At 57.0% G+C, this 19,192-nt stretch overlaps 4 protein-coding genes across 8 annotated transcripts; 1 reads left to right on the top strand and 3 right to left on the bottom strand.

Annotated features, from left to right (window-relative positions):
* Positions 1–1,385: 1,385 nt before the first annotated feature.
* On the bottom strand, positions 1,386–4,356 carry LOC121352139 (bone gamma-carboxyglutamate protein). 3 transcript variants are annotated; one of them, XM_041464825.1, is made up of 4 exons: positions 4,230–4,356; positions 2,107–2,151; positions 1,676–1,742; positions 1,386–1,592 (listed from the first exon to the last, which is right to left on the bottom strand). In XM_041464825.1, the coding sequence occupies exons 1-4, from the start codon at positions 4,237–4,239 to the stop codon at positions 1,460–1,462; spliced, it is 255 nt and encodes an 84-aa protein (XP_041320759.1). In that variant the 5' UTR covers positions 4,240–4,356; the 3' UTR covers positions 1,386–1,459. The 3 variants fall into 3 exon arrangements, with proteins under 3 accessions (XP_041320759.1, XP_041320758.1, XP_041320757.1); XM_041464824.1 differs by lacking the exon at positions 4,230–4,356 and adding an exon at positions 2,432–2,561 and having other exon boundaries at positions 1,386–1,589; XM_041464823.1 differs by lacking the exon at positions 4,230–4,356 and adding an exon at positions 2,432–2,561.
* Positions 2,636–8,149, bottom strand: PMF1 (polyamine modulated factor 1). The gene is made up of 5 exons (XM_041464822.1): positions 7,410–8,149; positions 7,173–7,278; positions 6,372–6,472; positions 4,986–5,181; positions 2,636–4,348 (listed from the first exon to the last, which is right to left on the bottom strand). The coding sequence occupies exons 1-5, from the start codon at positions 7,595–7,597 to the stop codon at positions 4,295–4,297; spliced, it is 645 nt and encodes a 214-aa protein (XP_041320756.1). The 5' UTR covers positions 7,598–8,149; the 3' UTR covers positions 2,636–4,294.
* A 137-nt stretch (positions 8,150–8,286) lies between these two features.
* On the bottom strand, positions 8,287–18,180 carry SLC25A44 (solute carrier family 25 member 44). Of its 3 annotated transcripts, none has more exons than XM_041464819.1 (5): positions 18,035–18,180; positions 13,948–14,058; positions 12,918–13,645; positions 10,887–11,014; positions 8,287–10,451 (listed from the first exon to the last, which is right to left on the bottom strand). In XM_041464819.1, the coding sequence occupies exons 3-5, from the start codon at positions 13,537–13,539 to the stop codon at positions 10,260–10,262; spliced, it is 942 nt and encodes a 313-aa protein (XP_041320753.1). In that variant the 5' UTR covers positions 13,540–13,645; positions 13,948–14,058; positions 18,035–18,180; the 3' UTR covers positions 8,287–10,259. The 3 variants fall into 3 exon arrangements, with proteins under 3 accessions (XP_041320753.1, XP_041320754.1, XP_041320755.1); XM_041464820.1 differs by lacking the exon at positions 18,035–18,180 and adding an exon at positions 17,887–17,994; XM_041464821.1 differs by lacking the exon at positions 18,035–18,180 and adding an exon at positions 14,715–14,897.
* On the top strand, positions 17,340–18,235 carry LOC121352168 (translation initiation factor IF-2-like). Its single transcript, XM_041464881.1, has 2 exons — positions 17,340–17,533; positions 17,782–18,235. Exons 1-2 carry the CDS (start codon positions 17,340–17,342, stop codon positions 18,233–18,235), a joined length of 648 nt encoding a protein of 215 aa, XP_041320815.1.
* The last annotated feature ends 957 nt before the right edge of the window (positions 18,236–19,192 follow it).

Below are 19,192 nucleotides of genomic sequence, written 5' to 3' on the forward strand. Positions count from 1 at the left end.
CCCAGAATGTTTGGGATAAAGAAATGAGAGGGTGGAGGTTTCCTCCTCCTCAGCTTTTTGTTCCTCTTGGTGATTCCCCCTGCCCAGGCCAAAAGCCAAGGTTCTTGTGGGATCCTTGCTGTGGAAGCTGACAGGGCTCTGTGCCCCCTTCACAACTTCCCCAAGCTGGAGCATCCCCAGCTGAGCAAGGTGCTGCCGATTTTGGTGTGCCCCTTCCTCTACAACAACATCCTGATCTTCTACCCATCTAGAGTGGCTCAGGGCAAGGGTCAGGTGCCCCCACCACCCCGGTCCCAGGGGTCTCCCAGAGGGCTCCCCCTGGTTCTCCCCCTCCTCCCCACCCTCCTCTGCTGCTGCTGTGACTGTGCCTGGAGTGAAGCTGAGCTCGGCTGCTGCCACCACCCCCTCTTGCACTGCTCACCAGCTTCCTCTTCACATCCCCCTGCCCCAGTGCCCTGTGCTGCTCTGGCTGCATCCATGAGCAGCCCCCAGTGTCCCCCCTGCTGCCACCGCTCTGTCCCCTGTCCCCAGAGCAGCCCTCGCAGCAGGAGCAGCAGCCGTGGGTGATGGCCTCAGCCTGGCAGGACACAGCCACCGGCTTTCCCACGTCTGTTCTGTGCTGGGCACCCCTTGCAGGTGGAGAGCATCCTCTGTGATGTCTGCGTGTGCCAGGCTTGGCTGTGGGGCCACCTGAGCCCCACAAGAGCCCGAGCACCGTTGGCACTGCCGGGCTGGCCCTTGTGGGCAGCGCTGCCATCATCAGTGCCGTGGCTGTGGCCTTGCCCAGCCCCTGGTGGCTCTGGCTGCTCCCCAGGGATTCCCACTGGGCTGGGCCCGTGACACTGAGTGGGGTCTGGGCTGCAGGGCCTGGCAGGACGGGTCCTGGCAGCCTTATTGGGGTGGGCTCTGCTGACGGGTGTCCTGCAGCATCCCTCTCCCTGCTCCCTCTGCACCCAGTCCGTGCCTCAGCTCTCCCAGTGCAAACCAGCAGCGATTCCAGGAATTCGGGGTGCCCACACGGGACCCAGCAGTGTAAGTGTGCATGAGTCACGGTTAATGAGTAATTAAAATAGTTTGTGATGAAATTCCCGGGTAGGCCACGGGGGCCCGTGGTGCATGGAGCAGCCCTGCTGCTCCCCAGTAACACCATGAAACTTTAAATTAAACTGGAATAACGACGGGGCAGCTCTGGGCTCCTCGCTGCTGGGAGCAGAATCTGGGGGTGGGAGCACCTCTCCTCCCTGGAGCCTGGGGGGCACAGGAGGGAAACCAGGAATCCTCAGCTCGGTGGGATGGAGGACTTGGAGCACAACCCCTGAAGCCTCCCAGCCACCCACGCCCCAGGCTTGGGCAGGAACTGGCTCTGCCATGTGCATTTATTTCTTTGCAGGGCTAACAGGAAGGGTGGGAGGGTGAAGGTGTAGGGGGCTGATGCGGGTTGGTGGGAGCTCAGCTGGGGCTACACCAGCCCGTAGTAGCGCCGATAAGCCTCCTGCAAGCCGATCTGGTCGGCCAGCTCGTCGCAGTCGGGGTTGAGCTCGCACACCTCTCGCTTGGCCTCCAGCGGGTCCCGCGGGGCTCCCGAGGCGCTGCTGGGGACAAACGGGGCACCCAGGGGGTGTTGGGGGGCTGGGGCTGAGTCAGGAGCCCCCCCGGTCTGGGGCTGGATCCTCACCTGCCATAGCCGTAATTGCGCTTCTGCCTCTGCACCAGCTCGGCACTGGCACGTCTGGAGACAAAGGCTGCAGGGACAGGCAGGCTCAGGGGGCCGTGTCCCCTGTCCCCGGGGTCCTGTCCCCCATCCCCGGGGCAGTGGGGCCGGGGGTCAGGGGGGGTCCTGTCCCCCATCCCCGGGGCAGTGGGGCCGGGGGTCAGGGGGGGTCCTGTCCCCCATCCCCGGGGCAGTGGGGCTGGGCTCAGGGGGGCCATGTCCCCTGTCCCTGGGGCAGTGGGTCAGAGGAGCCGTGTCCCCTGTCCCGGGGTCCTGTCCCCCGTCCCCAGGGCAGTGGGGCTGGGGTCAGGAGGTCCTGTCCCCCGTCCCCAGGGCAGTGGGGCTGGGGTCAGGGGGTCCTGTCCCCCACCCCCAGGGCAGCCGCGGTCACTCACCTTCGGAGCTGGGCGAGTCCTGGGTGCTGGCAGAGCCATCGGCAGCTGCAGGTGACACGGAGGGGTGGGTGGGCTCACGTGGGGGGTCCTGCTTTTCCCTCCCAGGTGGGCTCTGCTCCCACCCCACTCCTTCTGGAGCTCACATCCCTCACTGAGACCCCCCCCAGTCTGCTGAAGGATGTACCAGTCCCTATCTCCCCGTTGCAGCCCCGTGCCCCCCACCCCAAAGCTCAGCAGTTTTCCCAGTCCCTTTGCTCCCTCCAGGGCCCTTCCCAGGGCACAGGATCACCCCCAGTGTCCCTGCCAGCCCTGGATTCCCCCGTACCTCTGCGGCAGAGGCCAAGGGTGAGCAGGGCCAAGAGGGTCAGCAGGACCAGGGACTTCATGGTGCCTCCCTGTGCTGGGCTGAGTGCAGCCCTGGCTCCCTGGGTGCCTTTATAGGGTCCTGTGGCCTTGGCAAGGGGGGGCCTGGCCTCACCAGGGTTATTTCCAGCACATCCGCCATGGCCGGAGCTGCTGGCAGAGGTGGCAATTGTGGTTTGGGATGAACTTGGTCCCCCTGTGCCCAGCCAGAGCCCACAAAGGGAGGGAAAAGTGGCCCCAGGCCAGGGGGGATTTGCTGGTGGGCCCAGCCCTGCCAGGCTGGCAGTGCCCAGTCCCCACTGGAACGGCTGATGGGGCACTGGGGGCTCCTCACTGTGCTCCCATCACCCAGTGCCCCGTCCCAGCTCCCACTGCTGCACTCCAGAATCATCTTCTGCGACACAGGGAGACTTTCCTGCCAAAACCTTGGGGTTTTCCTCCATGGCTCACTTTTGGGGGAGCAGCACGTGCTTCTTTCGGGCACTGCCACCCTATGTCCCCGGGGGAGGGTGAGCAGGTGCCTTGGTCTCTGCACAGCTCCTCCCTGCCACATGCCAGGGGCAGATGCTGCGTGGCCAGGGCACCCAGAGCCCTGAAGAACATTCCTCTTTCACATCCTGACCACTTTCTGATCCTGTAAATCCCAGCCCTGTCTTGGGAAGCGGAACTGGAGGCTTTGGGGCAGAGGGCAGACAGAACTGCTGAAGCAGAGCCTTTGTCAGACAAACCCATAAAGTACAGAGTACGTGGGCCAAGAGCACAGCGGGAGCCAAGCTGGGAACAACAGCCCCGGTTTATTGAGATTCCAGCAGAGCCAGGGGAGGCAGAGGGGAAACTCTGCAGCTCTAATTGCTCACAGAGGTTGGGGCGAGGTGGAGCAGCCGCTGCCCCTCCCCAGCTGGGCACAGGGAGAGCCCACCGAGCCTCGGTGGCTGCTGGACCCAGAAGCTCTCAGTGCTCTGCAGGTGCAGGGGACTCTCCTCACTCCCTGCCCAGCCCCAGGACAGCCTGTCCGTGCTGGGGGCACACGTCACTGGTGGGGCTCTGCCAGGGAGATCCTGGGAGCTTTGGCTTCCCCAGCCCGCAAACAGAAGAGGCAGGAACAACTCTGGGTGGGGAAAACCAGTCTGGCTCTAGAAGGTTCCACAGGAAAACATTAAAATGCTGTGCTACAAACCCACAGAGTGGAGGCAGGGCTGTTCCAGCCTCTGCACAGATCCCTCGATACCTCGGGCTGCTGGGAGGGGACCAGGGCTAGAAAATAACTTTGAGAACAGAATGAATGGTAACAAGGAAATCAGGGCAGCAGCTGCTGCCACATCTGCAACAGGCAGTGGTCTGAACACAGAGACTGAATGAACCTGCAAGCACAGGCAGGAGCCCTGGCTGTGACCCACTCGTGCTGCTGCTCGTGGGCTCCTCAGGCCTGGGCACAGCCTGGCCTGGGGTTTAAGGCACTGAATTTTGGCTAATGCACAACTAAAACAGCTACAATCCCCCCAAACGTGGCTTTGGAAACTGGAATCAGGCCTGTCACAGCACTGAGTGGAGCAGATGAGAACACAGACAGACTTTGTGGCACTCCCCTCTAGCTGAGTGGGAAACAGGGAATTGCCATCCATTTGCAAAGATCCCAAATTTTTTTTTGTTTGTTTCTCCACCAAATCTGATCAAACTGTGCCAGTTCAGAAGCTGTTTCAGTCCCTCTGCAGTCTCCAGTGGCCTGATGGGCTGATTCTCAGTTTGGGTTCTGCACACACCTTGTCCCATCAGTGCTTTGGGACGATGAACTGTCCCAGCAGAGCCTGTGGGACATCCTGTGGCCTCACTGGGGCTCCTGGAATGTCATGATGAGTTCTCGTTGCTCCTTACTGATTGCCTGGAAGGAACACAACCCACAGAACTCAGCATGAGGCTTCTGCCACCCTGCCACACTCAGGGTGGAATGTGTGGCACACACTGCTGTCCCCTGCAGGTGCAGAGCACAACCCCCTCACCTCCCCTGGGACCACTCCACATCCCACCCACTGCACAGGGAAAAGCACCTGAGACCTCCAGAGACAATGTCCACACCTAAAGTTTCAGCAGAACTTGGCTGCTGGGGAGGTCCTGGAGAAGTGGAGGGTTTGAAAGTCATTGCAGGCCCCACTGAGCCCCGCTGCAGTGGGTGCTGCGAGGAGGTTGGGTTGGGTTGGGCTGGGCTGGTTTGGGTCTGGTTTGGTTTGGTCTGGTTTGGGTTGGTCTGGTCTGGTTTGGTTTGGGTTGGTCTGGTTTGGTTTGGTCTGGTGTGGGTTGGTTTGGTCTGGTTTGGGTTGGTCTGGTCTGGTTTGGTTTGGGTTGGTCTGATTTGGGTTGGGTTGGTCTGGTTTGGGTTGGGTTGGTCTGGTCTGGTTTAGTCTGATTTGGGTTGGTCTGGTCTGGTTTGGGTTGGTCTGGTCTGGGTTGGTCTGGTTTGGTTTGGGTTGGTCTGGTTTAGTCTGATTTGGGTTGGTCTGGGTGGGTCGGGTGTGTTTTACCTGCCAGGCCTGCTGGCGAGCCTGGATCAGCTGCTGCAGCTCTGCAATCCTGCTCCTCCCCGCAAGCACGGACTCGGCCAGGCTGCTGCTGCGCTCCTGCCGCTGGCGCAGCGCCCGGCGCAGGTGGGCACGGTGCTGCAGCAGGGAGGGCACCAGGGCGCCGCGCACGTCCTGCTCCGGGATCCCGCTGGGCCGCCTGCAACGCAGCGACGCAGCACTGCACACCCTGCCCTGCTGCTTTCACATCCAGGGGCTTGGGACAGCTGCAAAAGGCAGCTCAGACACAGCAGAACTGAGACTGGAGCCAAGCAGCACCGCAAGATTGGTCAGCAGGGAAGTTATGTGAGAAGTGGAAAGTAAGGACAAACAGAACAACGGTCTGTGTATTGAGGCTTGGAGAGAATAACTCCCTAAGCTAAAGAAAGTATATCTAGAGATGATAGGAAGTTCTGAGCTCAATAATGGAGCTCTGTGCATTGTGTTTTAATGCTTACAAGCAGATATTGTATTCAAAATAAGCAAACTTTTTTTAACCGAAGGGATGTTTGCTTATAGTGGTTGGACAGAACCACTGTCAATATGCTTTTGCTTTGTGTGATTGGTCAAAAAACTTTTAAAATAAGTTGTAACATTGAGTTCTTTGGGTGCTGCCAAGGATGTGAGCTACTGGCATCTTCCCATTGTCCTAACCTTGTAATGAGAGTGATGCTGGAAAATAAACAGCTCAAGATGTGTTCCCCAGCAGTGCTGTCCCATCTGTGGTTTGTACAGACCCCTGGCCAGTGACACTGCCCAGCACTGCTCCCACACAGCTGCTGAACTGCTGCCAGCTGGGATCAGCTCTGTGGCTCCCACAGCTTCCTCTGGCACAGGGAACTGAGCACAGCCAGAGCAGGGACCCCAGAGTGGAGCCCCTGGGAGCTCTTCCCCAAGGCTGGCCCTGAGTGGGTGCTTGGAACAGGCAGGATGTCATCACCCCCTCAGCACAGGAACACAAAATCTTGTGTTTCCAGTCCCAATCCCCAGTCTGTCTCCCAGTGTCTGCTGAGGCCCCGAGCCAGGGACACAAAGAGCAGGCAGGGGACTCTGCTGTTGGACAGGTGCTGTGCCCAAAACTGCCTGTCAGCCCTCTGCATTGTCCCCCCAGCTCAGTGGCAATGACCTCCCTGCACTAAGGAAGTGAATGGAAATGGATCCTGGGCCCAGAGAAGCACAGATTCAACTGATTTTTGTGTGTTTTAGGCCCAGTGACACTGCTGTAAAGATACATTTCAGTACCCTTTCAGACCCTCCCTTGCAGCACGAGGCCAAGAGGACACAGAAGACAGCCCAGGAACTGCCTGCTGCCCTTGCAGGAACACGACCCCCACCCCTGGCCATCCATACCACGCTGGCTCCTCCCGGTCCTTTGCCTCCTCCACCATCTTATCCAGGGAACTGAAGAGTTCCTCCAGATTCCCTTCGTTTTTCACCTCCTGGATCTCCTCCTGTGAAGGAAGGACACGAGGTGAACAAACAGGCACCAGTCTGCTTGTGAGCCTTCGCTGGTCAGGGAACCAGGGGATTGTCTGGGTTCAAAGGGACCTTAAAGCACATCTCATTCCACCCTCCACTATCCCAGGTTGCTCCAAGCCCTGTCCAACCTGGCCTTAAATTCTTTCAGGGATCCAGGGGCAGCCACAGCTTCTCTGGGCACCCGTGCCATGGCCTCAGCACCCTCACAGGAAGAATTCCTTCCCAATATCCCATCTGTCCCTGCCCTCTGGCAGGGGGAAGCCATTTCCCCTGTCCTGTCACTCCATCCCTTATCCAAAGTCCTTCCAGCTTTGTCCTGGATGAAGAGCCTGGAATCCTGGATGATGAACACCCTGGGAATCACCATTCCTGAGGACATTTAAGAGATGTGTGGATGTGGCACTTAGGGACATGGTTTAGTGGTGGCCTTGGCCGTGCTGGGGAAATGCTTGGACTGCACAGTCCCAGAGGTGTTTTCCAACCTGAATGATCCTACAGCTTCTTCTGGGGAAGACAGAACTCTGGAGAGCAGCCTCAGCTTTCTGCTTTACATTTAGAAAATGTATTTGCTGCCCTTAATATCAACCTGTAAAGCACTTTTCCACCGGGCTTTGCACCCCCTTTTGGGCACTCCCAACCCCTCTGCAGCCCCCCGGGTCACTCCCCGCTCACCTTTATGGACGCCTGCAGCTGGGAGATGAACTGATCGTAGATGCTCCTGGTCAGCTGCGGCTGCAGCTTGTAGAAGCAGCGATAGCAGCTGGCAAACCTCTGGTAGCTGCAAGGAGGGCAGGATCAGGAGCGGCTCACGGTAGGACCGGGTCAGGGCCAGGCCCAGAGCCGGCTGCGGGGCTGCTCCCGGGGCTCAGGGGTCCCTCCCCGCCCCGCGCGACCCCGCTCCCGCCTCACCTCCCGGCGGCCACCAGCTTCTCCAGGAACGTGTCCACCACGATGCTGAACAGCTGGGAGCGCCCCGGTGTCTCCGCCGGGGTCGGGTCTTCTCCGCCATCGGCGCCGCCGCCCTCAGCCCCGCCCGCGCCGCCATCGCCGCCCGCCGCCGCCATGGCCCGGCGCGAGCCGCCGCCGCCGCTGCCCATTGGCTGAGGCGTCGGGCCCCGCCCCCGCCGGCCGCCAGCGCGGGAACGGAGCGCGGGAAGGGAGCGCGGGAAGGCGGCCGGGGAACGGAGCGCGGGAACGGAGCGCGGGACGGCCGCAGGGGAACGGAGCGCGGGGACGGAGCGCGGCTTGTGCCGCTCGGCGGGGTCGCCACACCCGGCCGCTCCCGGTCCGAACCAAACCGCGACAAAAACACCGCGCTAAGAAGCTGCCGCCTCCCGGAGCGGGGCTGCGCCCGGCCCCGAAGCGAAGCAGCGTGACAAACCGTCCTTCTCTCCCCAGTGGAAATGCCCGCCCTGCCCTCCAGCGACTTTGAATGAAATAAAACGAGCAAGCCTGAAGAATCCAAGGAGAAAAGAAGAAGCAAAGTTCAGCTCGGTTAGAGAATTAAAAAAGCGACATTTCCCATTAACAGCCAAGCAGGAGCCAGCCCGCGCCCTGGGGGCGGCTCTGGGTCACAGCCGCTTACAGGCATTCCACGTGCTCCAGCCGGTTCTCCCCGGCTCGCTCAGACACCGAGCGGCCACGCAGTTCTCAGGCAGCTCACGTCCCTCTGCTAGCCCTAGTCCTAGTCCAAAGGCTAAGGGTGAAACCCTTTTTGTGACACGACAAAAAGTAGCAGCTTCCCCTGGCGTGGAGAGTCGTGTGCTTTTAAACGCAGGCACCAAACTGAAGGTCTCTCAAGTTTATTAGTTGTCAAGAACGTTGCTGGTTACGAGAGGAACATTAAGTTTGACAGTGTCTCCCCACACCGGTGCTGCCGCCCCTCTGTCCGCACACTGGGACTGGCCCTGCTGCACCTGGCAGAGGTTGATGGTTATTGTTCCTGCTAAATTAGTGTTGACATCCTGCTGCCTTGTGATTTGGGGTGCTGTTCTGCTTTTCAGAGCAGAATCTATTATTAGAGCAAGAGCCGACTGGTGTCAACTTTTAAACAACAAACAGGTGACAGGAGCAGGTGCAGAAGGTGCTGCTCCAACAGCTCCACCAGTGGCTCCAGCACCCAGTGCCTTTCTGAGCACTGCAAGAAACAAAACTGGGATGAAGAGGCTCTGATGACTCACCTGCAGCCCCAACTGCACCTTAGAATCAAGCCCTGCCCTTAGCAGAGAAACCTCTCCCACCTCAGCAGCAGCTTTAGCACCCTCCATTTCCAGCAGGCGTGGTGGCATGCCCAGTGCCTGCTGGGCAGGGACAACACTGGCACGAAGGGCAGAGCCACACCTGGTGAATCCCCTCAGGAAGACACAGCCAAGTGGAGCCCAGCAACAGCCACAGGTCAGCAGGATCAACACTTCAAATTCCTGGTTATGGCAGAAGGGGAATGGAGGTGGTGCACTCTGTTGTGTGCAGGTGCACCCCAAACCCCCCGGATGTGGCTAACCAGGACGAGCACCACGTGTGGGCTGGCAGCATGAAAGGCAAATCTCAACCACCAAGAGCAGCAGAGTGCAGTCAAACAACCCCCTCCCTCCCCTCCCCAAAAAGCAGCCTCTGGTTTCATCCCCTGAAGTTTTCACCTGGTAAAATACACAGACCGTAGCTCAGGCTTCTGATCCAGCAATTGTGCAAAACATTATCCCTGCCCTTCCCAAACTGGAAGAGCAGAATTTAAACTCGTGAAGTGAACCATCACTTCTTATTCAATATAAACATGCCTGTCAGGTTTGAACTGGATCAAAAGCCAGCACAAGGTTTCTCCTTCCCCACGTCCCATCTAATTGTAGCTCAAAGCCCGTTCAGTTCTCATCCAGCTGCTGGCAGCACCACGATCAAACACTTCCAAACTGCATTTTTGGGCTTAAACTAACTAAGGTGGGAAGTGGCCACAGCCACTCTGAACATGCAGGATTGACACACTGAACGAGGCCACAGGACAACCATTCAGCTCCCCAGAAATCAGAATAAGCTTCCCTAAAATAAAAAAATTAAATTACAACAGATTAAAAACACAGGTTAGGTGTCAAAACTGCCTGGTGTCAAATCAGCTAATTCCAAACAGCCAGCTCAGCTCCTGACTTGCTATCAGCCAGCTTGCTGTTTGGAGGATGAGAGACAGGGAACATTTTCCAAGAATGTACAAAACAAGTATGTAGATCTATTCAAAACGCAGGAATCAGGTCTGAAGTGGTTCCAGGTTACTCTTGTCTCACATCTTCTAGAAATAAAAGCAGGTAATTGGAGAAAGTCACTTGTCTATTTTCTGCTTCCAGTTTCCCACAGCACAATTGCCACTAGAGACATCCCAGCAGAGGGCCCTGCTGCAGGCCGTGAGACTCCTTGGAAGTTTGGCAAAGATGAAAATAATTTAAAGAGAATAAACTGGCTTTTTGCTTAAGCCAGTAAGTCTTTAATTTAAAAAAAAAAAGGAATTACTAACTTGCCAGGATGCATTCACACACCTGGAATGGACTGTTCCAGGCAAAGAGCACTGCCAAAGGTCACAGTTGAAGCGAAACCAGCAGCAGACCATTGCATGACACTCAGATCTAAAGAGGTGAAGTGCAGTTGCTTTTGCATCTGCCTTGTGCTGTGAAACCAGCCAGAGACAAAGGCACAGCAGCTGCGTTGCATCCCAGGCTCTCCCCTGCAGCAGTCCAAACTCAGAGAGTTCACAGGAAGGTTCTCCTCCCCCAGCTGCCTCTACCAGTGCCTTGAGTCCACCAGCTCTGGGCGCAGGCTCAGCTTCTTCAGCGTTTCATAGCCCACCACGATGACGATGGTGGAAGGAGTGGCCGAGATGATGCGGGCAGAGAGGCCTTTAGTCAGCCCCCAGGGACCTTCCTCTGCAATGAGCTGTTTGAAGGTGAGAATGATGGAGCTCTTGCCTTCCACCTGCAACGCCAGAACAAACATTGACTGAGCTGCCAGACTCCATGCTGAGCTGCTCTGGGGCTCTGCTGCGACTGAACACTCTGGAGACAACAGATCAGCCAGTCCAACAGCCTTGAGTCTCCAGAACTCCCTGAGGAGGGGAGCAAAAAAAGCACAAAGGAGGCAGCTTCCTTCCAGCTTTCCTTAGGAGGAGGCAGCAGGAAGCAGCACCTCTCCCTTTCTGAAGGAAAAGCCTGTCTGAGCAGGCCAGGCTGGCACTGCCAGCAGAACAGGGAGCCTGGGCTCCTCTTGCTAATGCTGAGGGCCAATTAAGCAGCTGCTACGGAGGATGAAAGGCCCAGGGAGAGCAGGGAAGCAGCTCACCTGAAACCACAGAGATGAGAGAGCCCAGCCCGAACCCCACCCTGCTCTGTGCCAAGCACGCTGAGCTCTTACCTGGACCCGAGCCCTCACCACATCCATGGGGTTGGTGAGAGTGGAAGCTGTGGCAGCTGCAAGGGGCCCTGATATCGCCTGCAGGAGGAGGTGGGGACAGTCTTTAGGAGTCAAACTCGAAAGCTGTTCTGGGAACAGGAGAGAAAGGAAAGTTTCAGACCTTCAGTGGCTGCTGATAATTTCCTTAGCTGCACCCCCTAACTCCAGCTGATTTGCAGTGGGCAGAAGCCTGCCAGCTCCTCCCACAGAATCTCCAAGTGGTGCTTCCTACACCAACCAGAAAGCTGGCACAGCACAGGGAGCAGGACTCATCACAGTGCTGGCTCCAGGACACTCTCCATGCTTTGTCCCACAGCCTCCCTCAGCTGCCACTCTGGCTCCCAGACCTGTGGGGCAAACTGGACAGAATCAGCTTCCACATCCCCAAAACAGGGAATGAAAATATCCACCCTCTTTAGAAGGTGGAGGAAGCCTTAAGACAAGGCTCCACTGGGAGGTGTTTGCAGAGATTTGTACAGAAAGCTGCCACCACTGGGCACACTGTCCAGGAGATTCCCTGGCATCCCACTGTGGATCCCTCAGGAGACAAGCACCATGTAGTGCTCATCCCAGATCTCCTCCCTCTGCTCCTGCTGCCTGGCCAATAGGATTTGAATCTCCCACACTTTCATTGGCTGAAGTTGGACAGAAGAGTGCTCAAAGGCCCCATTTTTTGGACTATGAGGAAGCCTGGCTGGCAGGAGGGACGGAAGCAGCTCTGTTTGAGACCTTGAACACTGACTGGAATCAGGGCCAGCAATGTCCTTTGAACCCAGGGAGGGTTCAGTGACCCTGGCTGCTGCTCCAGGGACAGAGGACTGGGAAATGCAGACAGAGCAGATTCATTGACAGCTGGGGCTTATGTTTCCCAGCATCTCAATTTCCACTGAGAAGACAGGGAAAGAGCAAACACCTGGAAGCCGAGAGCTCTGGTCTCTCCATATCAACTGCCTTTTCTCACATGCCCTCCTCTGAGCCCTTTTGGCATGAAAATCTTACAGTTAGTACACTGGGTTTTGGTGCTATAAACTGCTGACATGGAGACTGATGGGAGCACTCCCACAAAGTACAGACCAACATGCCAAGCTGCCACTGCCATTTAAATGCAGCCTGGATGCAGAACCAATGCTTCCTCTAGCTACCAGAGGAAAGCACACAGGACCCTTTGAGACATCTGGATTTTGAAGAACAGGTGACCTCCAAGATGTACTTTAGGCCCAGTACATAAAAACCCAAACTGCTCATTACCACCGCCTTTTGGCAGAAATTAGGTAACCAGACTCCTAAAAACCATGTGGAAAGTTGCATGGCAGAAATCTAAAGGATCATCAGAGGTAGAAATAAACCTTAGCTGGCCAATACCTTTAGCCTTTGGAAACATCCCAAGGAGTACAAGAACTGAGCTAGGGAGAAAGAACTTTCTACTGAGTGCAGTTTTCCATCACAAGACTCAGTGCCAATTTTAAAGTTGCCAAAACTGAAGCAACACCTGACAGAAATCCAGGGAAGATTTGGCCCTTGTCTCTGTCTGTTGTTTGGTTTTGCCATGAGATTTGTGGCTCTAAAAGTCCCTTTGCCATCTATGAGATTCCTGAGTTCAAATGAACTGAAAGATGAACTATACTTACATGGTGGCTCCAAAACTCTGCCTTCCTCACTCCTGTGGAGAAGGCACTATTTGGGATTAGTGGAAAAGAAAGTTAAAGCAGATGCATAAAGCCCCACTTGCCTGGAGCCATCCAGTCTGAAGTCCTGGAGCACTTGAACCCCTTGTTCTGCATTGAAACACTGCTGCCCTGTTAAAGCTTCCACCCAACATGTACAGAATTCCCACACAACCAGATGCAGCTCCTCAGCTCAGGACAGATTCTGCTCCCACCCCCAGAGAGAAAGCAAATCACTCTGAATCCACAGTGTCAAGAGTCCATCCTCCATCCGAGGGGCTCCTGGCTCTCCTGGGATAGGACACATTTGAAGCCTCCTTTCACTTACCAGCATAGAAGTGGTAGAAGGGCCACCAGACCGCACTGTTGGGAATATAAGTGAGCAGCGAGGCCACATAACCCCGGTAGAAGCCTCTAAAACCGTCGGCCTTGAAAATCTGTACAATGATGTCCTTGGTTTGGCCAAAGACCAGCACACGCTTGCCATCTTGGTTCTGCACCTTGAACCTGCCCATGCTTTCTCCCTTCCTCTGCATCATGAGGTGCTGGGAGATGACATCGATGGGCACCGTGATGCTCTGGGCCACCAGCGAGGCCGAGCCGCCGGCCACCAGGGACTTGACAGCGTTGTTGTTGTTGTAGCGCGACACGTACTTGCGAGTGAGCTCGTAGGTCGTGACGTAGCACTGTCCTGAGATCAGGGTGAAGGTGTTCACCAGGAAGCCACGGTAGAGCCCAGCGGTCCCTTCTGTCCGCAGGATTTTCACAAAGGCGTCGAAGGTCCCGTTGTACAGGCTCTTGCCCTTCTGAACCTGCAGGCGCGTGCGGATGAGCGTGAAGGGGTAAACGCTCACCCGGATCATCATGGTCATGCAAATCCCAAACACGTAGAATTTCCTTTTGTCCAGGTGCTCCCACTCAATGATGGGGATGTTGCGTTTGTCTTCCATGGCTCCTTGGGGTCAGGAAGGAGAGGTCCAGATCTCCTTCAAAGGTCCAGAGCAGATCCAGGCCCAGCCTTCCAGGCTTGACCAAGCAGACTGCAAGTGCTGGCACCTGAAATGAGAGACCCCTTGAGCAGAGGACAAAGCCCCACTCGCTACAACCGCCCACATCACCTCAACCCTGGCTGGCTCTCCTCGAGCACACAGCAAGCCCTTGCACAGCATCAGGCAGAGGGATTGTAACCTCCAGAGGCAGGGCCCTACCATGTGCCTGATGGTGACACCTTCTGATGTCACTGTGGCTGTTTTCTGAGCTCCAGCAGCAGCTCTCACCACAGCCCAGACTGCTCTGTGGAAATGCAAAGCTCCTGTGCTTTCAGAAGCAGATGAGCACCACTCCAGCAGCACACACACCTTTTAATGGGCACGCAAGATCAGGGATGGCCAATGAAAGCAGCTTCTCCCCAGTCATTCCAGGTCTGTCATGCTCCCAGGTGTCAGGACATCACTTTTCAGTTCCAGGATCTGTACAAAGAAGAAAGTGACAAGTCCTTTTGTGTTCCTAGACTCCCTGCATGAATTAAACCCATTTCTTTGGGCACTTTCATTCTTATCTTCCTAAAGCTGGAGGGTGATGAGAAGGTGAAAAGAAGAACAACAATGGGAAAACAAGGCAAGACAGCCATGTAAGAGTCTCCACAGTGATGACCAAGGTCCTGGAAAGAAAGTGTTAAATTACAGCCCAGGATCTCTCTGCCGAGCTGCTTGTCAGCTACATGAGCAAAGTTCACCCTCCCTTCCAACACTCCATTGTTGCTCCAGGTCTGACAACCCCCCTTCCACTGCTGGCTGTGCTCAGGGCACCAGGAATGGGGAGGATGAGGAGGGAGGGGCTGGTTCAGCCTCCCCCAGCCCCAATTGCTGCAGCTCATCACCATGTCCCAGCAGGCACCAATTGCTTCTCCACAACCAGGCTCCTGGTACTGTCAGCTGCTGTAATTAGTAAATTAACTTGCTGCACGATTAACCAAGCTTGGGCTAAGGGAACCTACACACAGGGCCAGGCAGCATGAGAAGCACAGCTCAGAGAATCACCCAAAACATGGAGCAGTTCACTGCTGGGAAGGACTTACTTTCACATCAAATTTAAAAAAAAACAAAAAACAAAAAAAACCAAAAACCTGGGGTGTCTGGGTGGCTGAACTTTGGGAAAGGCTCAGCTGCAGCTGGATCATAACTTGTATTCCAGTGGCAGTGTGTGCCCAGGCACGAGCTGAACTGCTGGAGAGCAGAGCTAGAACAAGAAACAGGAACAGGAACAAGGGAGCCAAAACCTTGATCTGAAAACAGATTCACCAGTTGAGAACTCAAAGGGATGGGCAGTCACCACCACACACTGATCTGGGGGCACTTCACATTACCAAGGCACAACATGGAGGAGCTCCAAGGGAGAGGGACTTGGGACCAGGGATGGAGTGACAGGACAGGGGAATGGCTTCCCAGTGACCAAGAGCAGGACTAGATGGGATATTGGGAAGGAATTGTTCCCTGGGAGGGTGGGGAGGCCCTGGCACAGAGCAGCTGTGGCTGCCCCTGGATCCCTGGCAGTGTCCAAGGCCAGGCTGAACAGGGCTTGAAGCAACCTGGGACAGAGGAAGGTGTCCCTGCCCATGGCAGGGGTTGGATGAGATGGCCTTTAAGGTCCTTCCAACCCAAACCAGCCTGGGATTCTTAGGGAAATGTCTCAACACTTCAGAATTCACACAGGTCAGAGACATTCTGTTAGTAAAAAAAGAACTGGAAGTTGTTTACCTCTGGCACAGAGAAGAAATTGCAGTTATGAAATTAAGGCAGATGAGGGGTGGGTGTCCCATTAAGTGACCATTTCATTGCCCATTGGCCAACAAAATATTTGCTGAACAGGAGCAAACAGCATTACAGGCTATCACAGCTCCTGCAGGTGGACAGGGGAGTTAAAAACACCAAAAAAACCCAGCTTTTTACCATGGTAAAGACAGCTACACTTCACCCTGACCATTAAGGCACAACAAACACCACAGCCTGGATTGCTTTAGTTACAGCCTTACTGGGTTTGCTAATACTGACATGATTTGACACGGAAAGCTTCCTGCACAGGAATTATCTGTGCATAGCACCTACGAAAACATGACTTGGTTACTGTTAAGAGTCCCACTAGCTTAATATTTCATTAAAAAAATTAAAATAGTCTAGCCAATATGATTCCCTGGTGAAGCCTGAGGGTTTAGTCCATACTCCAAATTCCTCTGCCACCCAGGGATGAAATGGAGCTCCCCACAAAGGAAAGGGAAGGGCTGCCTGCAAAAAACATTCTCATTACTGCAATATGGAAAACAAAACAACAATAATAATAATTTTAAAAAATTCTTGATCTTTATGTAGTTTTATGTGCTCTAGTGCTTTGGGTTTAGAATTTAAGCCACAACTTCTTAAGGAAACAGCTGTACTTTTCTGGACTCTCACCAATAACTCCTCTCATTGGGGATCTGAATTAGACAAAGTCACTTTAACCCCATGGCTCTGAGGCACTCAAAGTCCCTCCTGTGTGGAGGAAGGAAGGGATCCTGGCAGCTCCAGGGATGACCAGCATGGCTGCAATTCTTATTCTGCCAACATAAAGAGTTTTACTCAGAGCATTAAATCTTCCAGAAATTTAGACCACGGCCTTGCTCAGGGATCCCATCACACTCATTAAGCAACTCTCTGATGATCTTTCAAGGAATTTTAGGGATACTGATATAAAAGTAGTGGCTGCATCTCCTCAGAACTGACCTGCCCTCCAAAACAAGATACAAGCACACCACAGCTCACACATCCTTAAACTCTGGAGCAGCTTCCGTGCCAAAGCCACCCCTCAGTGGCTCCTTCCCACCGTGCACAAATGCACAAACCAGCATTTCTTCAACTTCTGCCTGGAAATCCAAGCAGGGGGTACCAAGCAGGGCATCCCTGCTCCTGCTCTCTCATCTGGGCACAGCCTCAGTCTCCTACACACAGAACTCAGTATGAACCCCCTCAGTTCATGTCCTTTAATGCCACCCTGTCAGTCTGGTCCCCAAAGCGCTCGTTGCTGCAGCTGGAGCTAAAGATGATTCTCTGGCAAACACAGGCAGGGCCTTTGTGTGCCCCGGGCAGGGATGTGCCCTGCCCAGCATGCTAATGCCTCAGCAGCGGCCTGGGAACCATCTGCAGCCAGCCCGAGGCTGCCTGGCACCTCCAAGAGCACAGAAACACAGAGCAGGCCGAGCTGGACAGAGCCCAGCAGGGGCCAGCTCTGGAGTGAACGGCCTGTTCGGGGATGGAACCTTGACCTTGGTGCTGTCAGCACCACGTCCAGCTCACCCAGCTGAGCTGGGGCACCACGTCCAGCTCACCCAGCTGAGCTGGGGCACCACGTCCAGCTCACCCAATCCACTCACCCAGCTGAGCTGAGGCACCACGTCCAGCTCACTGAGCTGAGCTGAGGCACCATGTCCAGCTCACCACATCCAGCTCACCTCATCCAGCTCACCACACTGAGCTGAGGCACCAAGTCCAGCTCACCACATCCAGCTCACCACATGCAGCTCATCACATCCAGCTCACCACACTGAGCTGAGGCACCCCGTCCAGCTCGCCGAGCTAAATCCGCTCCTCACACTCACCCCGCGGTGGGAGGCGATCCAAGCCCTAGAGGGAGGCAGTCCTGCTCTAACCCCAGCCCCAGTGACAGCCCGCAGCCCCCGGGCCAGCTGTGGCCCTGTAAGCGATGTGGCAGCGGCGCTCCGATGACAGCGCTGCCCTCCCCAGCACCACCCCCGCGGGCAGGAGCCCCCCGCTCCCCCCCGGCTGAAACCCCCACCTCCGATCGCTGCCACAGCAGCTCGGCCGCGCTCCGGGGCAGAGAACAGCGGCACAGCTCGCTCCGGGATGCGCTCAAGGTCACTGCCGGGCCAGACGCGTCCCCAGCCCCGCGGCTCCGGTGGCGGGGTGTCCCCACTGTCCCCAAGCCAGCGTTACCGCTGCAGCCCCGCGGTCTCCGGCCGCTTCCCGTCCACCCCGGGGAGGGCTCCGGTCTCTGCCCTGGGGAGGGTCCCTAGACCCTCCAACTCCTTTTCCCGCGGCCGTTCAAGCCCCGTCCCGCCTGCCCCGGGGGTCTCGCCGAGGGGGCTCCGGGCCCTTCCCCGTGGGCCCCGGGACCCTCCGGCCCTTTCTCCCGGGTCCTTCAAGGCCAAGGGGCCTCACACCAACCCCCTGCCCCACCCCGCTCTACGTGCACCCGCCGCCCCCTCTCTCCCACCGCCGCCCTCCCGTCCAGCCGCGCAGCCTCCACACCTGCCCGGACCCCGCTCAGCCGCCGCCGCCCGCGCCGGGCCGGGCCGGGCCGGGCCGGGCCACCACCGTCAGGCCCTGCCGCACCGCTGCTGGCCCAGGCCAGGCCTCTCCCCGGCCCGCCGCAGGCCCGGCCCCGGCAGCCGCTCACCTCAGGCCGGCGGGACGGAGCCCCGGCGAGCCCCCGGCCGGGCCGGCCCCGCCGCCCCATGGCCGCTCCCCGGCCGGAAGTCACCGGCGGCGTCAGCACCCGAGCGCCGCCGCCATCTTGGGACCGGGCAGAGGTCACACCGGAAGTGCTCACACACTTCCGGCCCGGAGTAAAGAGGGCGGCGGGGGGAGCGCGCCTTAAAGGGACCGCGCCGGATTTCGGCTCTTAAAGGGCCAGTACTCCTCAGCCCCGTGGGCTGGTCCCGCCTGCTGGAAGGGCCGGGGCGCGGCCAGGAGGGGGAAACAGCACGGAGGCACCCACAGGAGGGAGTGATGGGCCGGTGTGAGAGAGCTGTCCCTCACTCTCTGCTCTCCCTGCCCCTCGCTGCACATGCAGGCTGCACAGGAGCGTGTCCCTGCACACCCAGGGGTGTCCTGCACACTCACATGTCCCTGCACACCCATGTGTGTCCCTGCACACCCAGGGATGTCCCTGCACACCCAACATGTGTGTCCCTGCACACCCAGGGGTGTCCCTGCACACCCAACATGTGTGTCCCTGCACACCCAGGAGTGTCCCTGCACATCCACACGTGTCCCTGCACACCAGGGGTGTCCCTGCACACTCACACGTGTCCCTGCACACTCATGTGTGTCCCTGCACACCCACGTGTATCCCTGCACACCCACACGTGTCCCTGCACACCCACATGTCCCTGCACACCCAACATGTGTGTCCCTGCACACCCACATGTCCCTGCACACCCACATGTCCCTGCACACCCAACATGTGTGTCCCTGCACGCCCACATGTCCCTGCACACCCACGTGTATCCCTGCACCCACACGTGTCCCTGCACACCCAGGGGTGTCCCTGCACACCCAACATGTGTGTCCCTGCACACCCAGGGATGTCCCTGCACACCCAACATGTGTGTCCCTGCACGCCCACACGTGTGCACACGCGTTCCCCCGGCCCAGGCCTCGCTCGTTGCCCCCAGGCCCCCGGGGCTGCTGCACGGACCCAGCAATGCAGGACCTTGAGTTTTCTTTTTTTAATAAAAATACCAAAGAGCAGGACAAGGTACGGCTGGTTTGGCTTTAAAAAGGCAGATCAAAGACTCTGGGGACGGGCTGGGGGCACGGCCAGGGAGAAGGG

This window comes from Pyrgilauda ruficollis, unplaced genomic scaffold (genome assembly GCF_017590135.1).
Source record: "Pyrgilauda ruficollis isolate IOZ18807 unplaced genomic scaffold, ASM1759013v1 scaffold185, whole genome shotgun sequence".
NCBI lineage: Eukaryota > Metazoa > Chordata > Aves > Passeriformes > Passeridae > Pyrgilauda > Pyrgilauda ruficollis.